The following is a 7,289-nucleotide window of genomic DNA, read 5'->3' on the forward strand; positions in this document are numbered from 1 at the left end:
GCTGGGAGTTAAATAAATTTAAGAATAAGAATTAATGTTTAATGTTAACTAATTAATATTAGGTAACTTTAGCATTAATCCATCTCACCTAAAGTAGATGATATATTTAGTAAGTTTTAAACATAAGAGTTATACCTAGACCAAATAAGGTCTCAAACATTATTGATATATTGCTATAGATGGCTTCATTTCATATTCTGGGGGTCTACTGGCAACAAGTTGTAATGAACGTCTGTATTGCGTCCAAGAGATCGTGCACCTGCTGTTGCTGTGAGGCGACATTCTCGTGTAGATGAAAACAATGTCCCACATTCTTCGATATCAATACCTCCACGCTCTTCCCCGCAATCTTCATGGCCTCGCAATACTCAAACTGCGTGTCACGTATCAGATCGTGCTCTGCTATCGTCACCAGAAATGGAGGAAGATTCAGCTGTTGCAGATTTGGAGCAAACGGTCCCATTGGATTGGCGATGCGATGGTCTTTAGTGCTGCCCTTTGGCAAAGCAAGACTGTAAAATTTGTCCACCGCTTCGGCGCTGAGCAGAGCTATGTCTGGAGGAGTTTCCATCTCTGATCTGCTCCTCTGCTCTCTCACAAATCCTGGATTTATCATGATACCGCCGCAGAGCGCGAGTGGATGTAATTGTTGCATAGCTGCTGTACGAATGGCTACCTCGTGCACTAGGTTCCCTCCTGCACTTTCTCCCACCAAAATACAGCGCGCGAAATCTACATAGCGACTCAGCCACGGATCTTCACAGTCCCCGCGCGCCAGACGGTGAAGCCATTCAACAGATTCCATGGCGTCCTCGCATGCTGCAGGAAGATGGTGTTCGGGAGCCAGCCTGTAATTTACTGAGACGCACAACACACTGCACTGCTTGACAAGCCGAGAAAGAAATACGTTAAAACATCTCTGATCTGCATTTCCTATACAAAACCCTCCACCATGGAAATGAAGCAGAACGGGATATTTCTCGGCTTGGCTCATATTTAGCGAAGCTTCAGGCAAATAAAGACGAGCCCAAATGGCCGTATGAGGATTGATCTCCACATCTCTGGTTGCGACTCCATCCACAAATGCCTGAGAAGCAGTGACTGGTGTATTCCGAATGCTTAACGGACGCTCGATTGAACCGTCGCTGTAAATTCGAATTACACCAGGAATTTCATCAATGATACAGTGCTTACTCATTTTTATGTATATGAAGACGAGAGTCCAGCCAATTCTCAACGACCCTAGCGGATTCTGTTCGTTGAATGAATTGGTTCTTCCCTTCTAGTATATAAAAAATAAGTGATCATATTATATCAGCCTTCTATTTCAGAAAAATCCCTATAATATCTTCCCTCTGCTGCTGCTATTTCAGAAAAATCCCCATAATATCTTCCCGCTGCTGCTTTTATTTCAGGAAAATCCACATAATATCTTCCCGCTGTTGCTCCCATTTCAGAAAATCCCCATAATATCTTGAGAAATCTCCACAATATCGTCTCGCTGTCGTAGATTATTTTGGACACGGCTCCTCGAGATTGCATTACTTACTGTTTTATGGATTTTGGTTTTTAATTTTCTATACAACGGCATGTTATCATTACATCTTTCAAAATCCAATATCCAATACTCCCATATATACCTTTTGTGCGAGGGAATTTTTTTTAAGGATGATGGTTATAATTATTGTTTACTAAAACTTAAATGATTTAGTGAAGTTAGAAAATCAGAGATTTTTAAAGTTTTTTAAACTATTTAGAGTGTTACTGATTAATATATTTACTATTAAGACCGTTAGTATGGTAAATATTTTGAAATTTAAATTTATTATCTTTATAAATTAGGTATAATTTGGACATGTAAAATAAAGTTTTTATTTCTATTTTTTATTGTTATAATAATAATTTGTTTTTATTTTAGTAATGTTTATTTTCTTTTTCACACGTTAAGTAAGACAAAGATATAATTTAGATTGTCATGATTCGAGGTGATCACTTCCTTTATCTTCACTTTCGTTTTCCTTTTGCTTATTACTCTACAATTTCTAGTTAAATTTTAATGTAATAATATTTTTTTTATACTATCTTTATTTTTCAAAATGATCTCCTTTATTATTTAACAATCTAATCAAGATTGAGCATCCTTTAGACATTGGGCCATCCTTATCTCATTGGGCACTTTTATGCAATCTATAATTGAGCACAAGGTGGTGGTTTTGGCTCGAGTTAGAAGCAATTTTAGAAAAAGAATTATCTTCTATGTTGTTTAGCCTCTTCTTCTACATAGTCATATACATGCTTTCAATGGGGGAAAGCTTTGCTTTAATGAATCTTTAATGAGGAAGATAGGATAAACTGTATTTTAATATTGAGAGTGTATGTAATAAATTGTTTTTTGGATTTGGTTTTATCTTCCTTCACAACTCTATAGAAATATTATGTGTGAGCATGTTAATTATTACGGTTTTTTATTTAAATGAAATGATATTTAAATAAAAAAGATAAAGAAGTTTCACAAACTTATAGTTGCAAGTGTAAAAGTCATTCATAAAGTTAGATTTCTTGGTTTTAAAGCCCCGCTAGACAATTTAGCTACATTAAAGATTTTATAAAGCTTCATGTGTACCCACAAGTTGTGTGGATTAATGAAAATACCTTGGTCTTGCTAAATTCTTTCAGAACTAATATAAAAAGATGAAAAAAATAATATATATATATAGATATATATATATATATATATAACTCAATAAATATCGTGGCCATATAAATTAAATGGCTGGTAAATGTTGAAAGTTTTCAATTTATGAAAAGAATGATGCAACTAGCATTGCTAAAATTAAAAAAATCATAAAACGTAACTAAATTTTAATTTCCCCCAATGGGGGTGTTCACATGGATTTAATGGGGCCCTCAGAGGTTGTTCCCACCACCCCATAGTTCGTATCAAGCATTAAATGGGGGTAGGATGCGACCTTCCTTCACATGCATGAACATGCAACCTAACAATTGGTGGTGTTCTTCTAGTAATTGGGTTGGATGGTTGGAATAACAACTTGTATTAAATGAAGAGGAGCTGAGAGAAGGTCCTCAACCTTGTGGATTTGCTTCTTGGAAAATTTTGAATGGGCTAGTCCCACTGTGCAGTGGCTGATTGTTTGGATTTGAAAGTCTAAAAGGTGAGTATGCATGCTTGCGTAAGTTTAGATTGAATATTTTGGGTTTCTTGAACATTTGGTCATGTGTTTGGCCTCTCAAGGATTGCTCCATAAGGGTCATTGGGGGTGCTTAGTCTTTTATGCGGAGAAAATTTTCAAGCTCTATATTTATTAGTCTTGGTCTATTTCTTTTTGTGGTTATTTGTGTCTGAGCTCAGAGTATTAGGGTATGAATCTTTGTGACTTTCCCAAGATTGGCTAGTAGCATTAATTTAGGCTTTGGTGTCAATTACTTCTTAGATTTTGGTCTGTGCTCCTTACTCAAGGCACAATATATGGAATATGAATCTAGGTTGAAGTGAATTACAATGAATTTGTATTATTTTTCCACGGGACTAGAGAATCCAGGTTAGGGTCTTAGAATATCTAACACAACCAAATCAAATGACACAACAAACAACCTTGCACAACAAAATAAATATAACAATAAATCAAATAGTGCACAAATATACAACTTTTTACAATTTTCAACAACCCAACTTCATTATATTGTCAATCTATAATACAACAATCTAGGGCTCCCACATGAGGGATCATGGCCCTCATACCATCATTGATACGAGGAATACAACTAGGGTTTGGTGTCAACAACTTTGATCATCAATCTACCTTGAACAAGATAACATTTGACCTACTTTTTGATGTAGAGCTCCACATCCCTTCAAGTCCAAGCGTCTTGAACACATTTATTGGTCCTTTTGCTCCCAATATGTAGCAACACCAATATACTTATATCAATGATCCTACTCCTTTAGTTCACTGAACACGGTTCCAATCTACCCTCTAGCTGATCATTAGTCGTTCAATGAATCCAAATCATAGGGTCTTCTTGTGAGTTGTTCACAACTTTGTTTGTGAACAATTCCTAGACTTCCCACTACTACTTCTCAGATCTTAGGGACTTATTCCTTATATTTCCTTCCTGTGCTGCTCCAATGAGGAAAACTTAGGGCATGGAGGGTTGCCCACTATGACTATCAAATGTCCTTCTCAACCTATCAACTTAGGGCTTTTTCACTAGCCCTCTTAGGTTTCCACTTCTTCCTTCAAGGGACCAACCACTAGGCTTCTCTTCCTCTACCCTTCTAACAATGCTTAAAGCCCTTCCTAAGTGATTGTACTTAGGGCATACAAGACATCTTCCTACATCCCTCCAATTTATTCTTTGATATCCCCAAACAACTATCAAATACTTGGACTTTCACCCACTAGCAACAACATCAACTCAAAAGGGCAACTAAACTTATTCTACAATGTTTTGTTTCTCCTCTTAACCTCAGCTCCTATGCACTTGACTAAGGTACTCGAACCTCTACTAGGGCTTACTGTACCTACTGTGACATTCCCTCAACTTGGCCTAAATCCTCCTCAAATGAATGCGGATAGGATCCTTCTATAAGTTCCATCTATTCGATGTCTTCTAGAGATATTTCTTCACCATTATTTCACTTTCAGCCTCACCAAAAGCTCTGCTACAAGATTTCATGCCTTCTCCAACGGTATTTGTGATAATCAACCTACAAACGAAGTTTTATCCCTTACAAATATACCATGGAATTTCCCATATTTCTCCTCTACACCCTCATGCCAATCTCTTTCAAAATCGACCTTGAAAACAATCTTGAGAAGACAGAAAACAATTCTTCTTCTCTCCTTCACTTGGGTTCTTTCATCTATGTCCACTTTAGAGGTATATTCATCTGATGTTGTTCTCTTAGGATGTTAAAATGAGGATCCTCCCCATCCCATACTTATGCAAATCTCTTGTGGCAACATGTAGCCCTTAAGGGTATGTTCTAAGTCTAGGCCAAATTTCTTTTTATGCCACAAACCCACATATAAACACAAATAAATTAATTTCTCTCAAACCATAAATCCTCTCTTGTTGTTCTTGGCACCCCCTTCCTCCTTTAAGGATGCTCTACCATCTCGAGGGGTTAAAAAATAAAATCTCTTCTTGGTTTTGGGCCCACTCCTTTGGGTGAAAACTCCCAACCTTGGGTTCGTAGCCCACAAATCCGTTTTGTGGTGTCAATTCCTTCACAACCCTATTCCCTAGGTTTTGGAGTACCTCCAAAGCTACCAATCTCAACACTTTATAGGGTTTGGTATGGTCTTCGGTTGGATAATCTCTAGTTAGCAGAATTTGGTGATAAATTTGTGGAAGAGCTTTTCATTCATTCTGTCTCAATTGTTGGGTTGTCTGTGGAATCTGGGTCAAATGTCTAGAGCTTTTGTGATGATTTATTTTGTTGGTTCCCTAGCCTTGTTGGTGTTGGGTCTCATCTATTCTGATTTTATTTCACATGTAGAGACAATCATAACAGTTGTTAGAAGTTCACCCCCAATTCAGCTATGCCATAGAGGTAGAGGGGGTGGAGCAAGTAGGGAGGGTGTGGGGTGGTTGAGTTTAGGAAGGGAAAAATGGTGCTGATATTTTTTCACATGGTTCGATTTCCACATTTTTCAATGTTGTTCCGTCAGAAATGCATAGAGAAATTTGTAATCTCAAGACATTGGCAGGGGTAGAAAGACAATCCCTCTTCTGTTTAGAGCTCATCGAGGATATGTTGGCTTGGGTTCCTAAACTTGAGCACACTAAGGGAAGGAAGAAAAAAAACCTAATCGCCATGGCTCTTCATTAGCAAATGACGACCTTGTTAGGCTTGGTCTTGAGGGATAAAAAAGTGGAGAAGAACAATATTTTTGCATCCCTAGAGGATTTCAAGAGAATGCTTAGGACTTAGTGGCTCCATTTACATAGAATCAACACTCGTCTAGCTCATGTAGAAAGTCACATCGCATGTGAATAAGATGGGGCGGGGGCGGGGGCGCTAATGGATCCTCTTCATTATAAATCGAGGGCACCAACAAATATTTCTTCTTCTGATAATTATTAGAAAGCTCAGTGGGGGGAGGTGTAGTTTGATGGATTTTTTGGGAAGGTTCGAGGTTCGTAATGATGGGTGTTTGGCATCTCTTATGGCCTCCTCGTTGCATGGTAGTCTACATGGCTATTCTAGGCCCAATCTACTCAACATGTGTCATCCCTTATGTTTATCTTGATGTATGCTCTATGGCCAGTTGTGGCGCTTAAGCCTTGGTTATTTCTCTTAATGTGGTTATTTTGAGAATGGTCGCAAAAATTGGGTGTGGTTATATGTATTTTGGAAATTCTATCTATGGTTTATAGATCGTTGGCATCGATGGTTTTTAGAAAATATGATGGCGATTTTGTGCAGGTTGGTTAGGAATTCTCTAGGCTAGTTCTGGCCTTAGATCTAATGTAGTCTAGGTTATGGGTTCTTTGGTTTTAGTGGGATTCGAGACTTTGTTGGTATATTAGTATATAGTTTGCTAAGGAGAGATGTATCCTCCATGGTCGCTCTAGTAATCTTTGCAAATCAATGTAAAGTTGATTTTGATTAATATAAATGTCTAAGTTTACAAAAAAAAAACTAAATTATAAATTTATTTAAAATCTTTATTACTTTTATTATTATAAAAATAATTAATATATATAAACTAAACATATATGTACATTAAAAACAAACAATGTAACAAGATTCTTGACAATAGATATTCACCCCCACTTTACCATGAAGATTCTTAATCTATAAATAAAATTTGTTACAATATCATGGCTTATCAACACCACATGCCCCAAAAATCATAACTCATTTCATATGGCACTTGTACATATGATATTTTTTTAACTAATCAATTTAATTAAAAATACCAAAAAGGCATAACTACATTGGAAATAAATCTCCACCATTTGTTTGTGTATACTATTAAGAATATCCTAGAATCTTTCTTGGAGGATAAATCCCTATCATCTATCTAATATTTATTTTTATATTACTTTTATTTTTAAGCATAGTGAATCAATAATACCATCCAGTTAATAATTATGGATAATTAAGTTAAAATTGTGGAAGCCCTATTCCAAAATAGATAGCTATTGGTGTAATTATAAAAATAAATAAATATAAATTATAAATATAAGTTAAACATTTAAAAATATAGAAAAAATAAATAATTGGAAGTTTACTACCTATTTCATATTAAAAATAT

General features: G+C 36.2%; 1 protein-coding gene across 1 annotated transcript; it reads right to left on the reverse strand.

Moving 5' to 3' along the window:
- Positions 1–205: 205 nt before the first annotated feature.
- Positions 206–1,198, reverse strand: LOC149178790 (putative carboxylesterase 17). The gene has a single exon (XM_089423719.1). The coding sequence runs from the start codon at positions 1,196–1,198 to the stop codon at positions 206–208; it is 993 nt and encodes a 330-aa protein (XP_089279845.1).
- Between the last annotated feature and the right edge of the window lie 6,091 nt (positions 1,199–7,289).

Source organism: Pinus tabuliformis, chromosome 4_1 (assembly GCF_031772625.1).
Source record: "Pinus tabuliformis cultivar Carrire ecotype Pingquan chromosome 4_1, CPIR1, whole genome shotgun sequence".
Lineage (NCBI taxonomy): Eukaryota > Viridiplantae > Streptophyta > Pinopsida > Pinales > Pinaceae > Pinus > Pinus tabuliformis.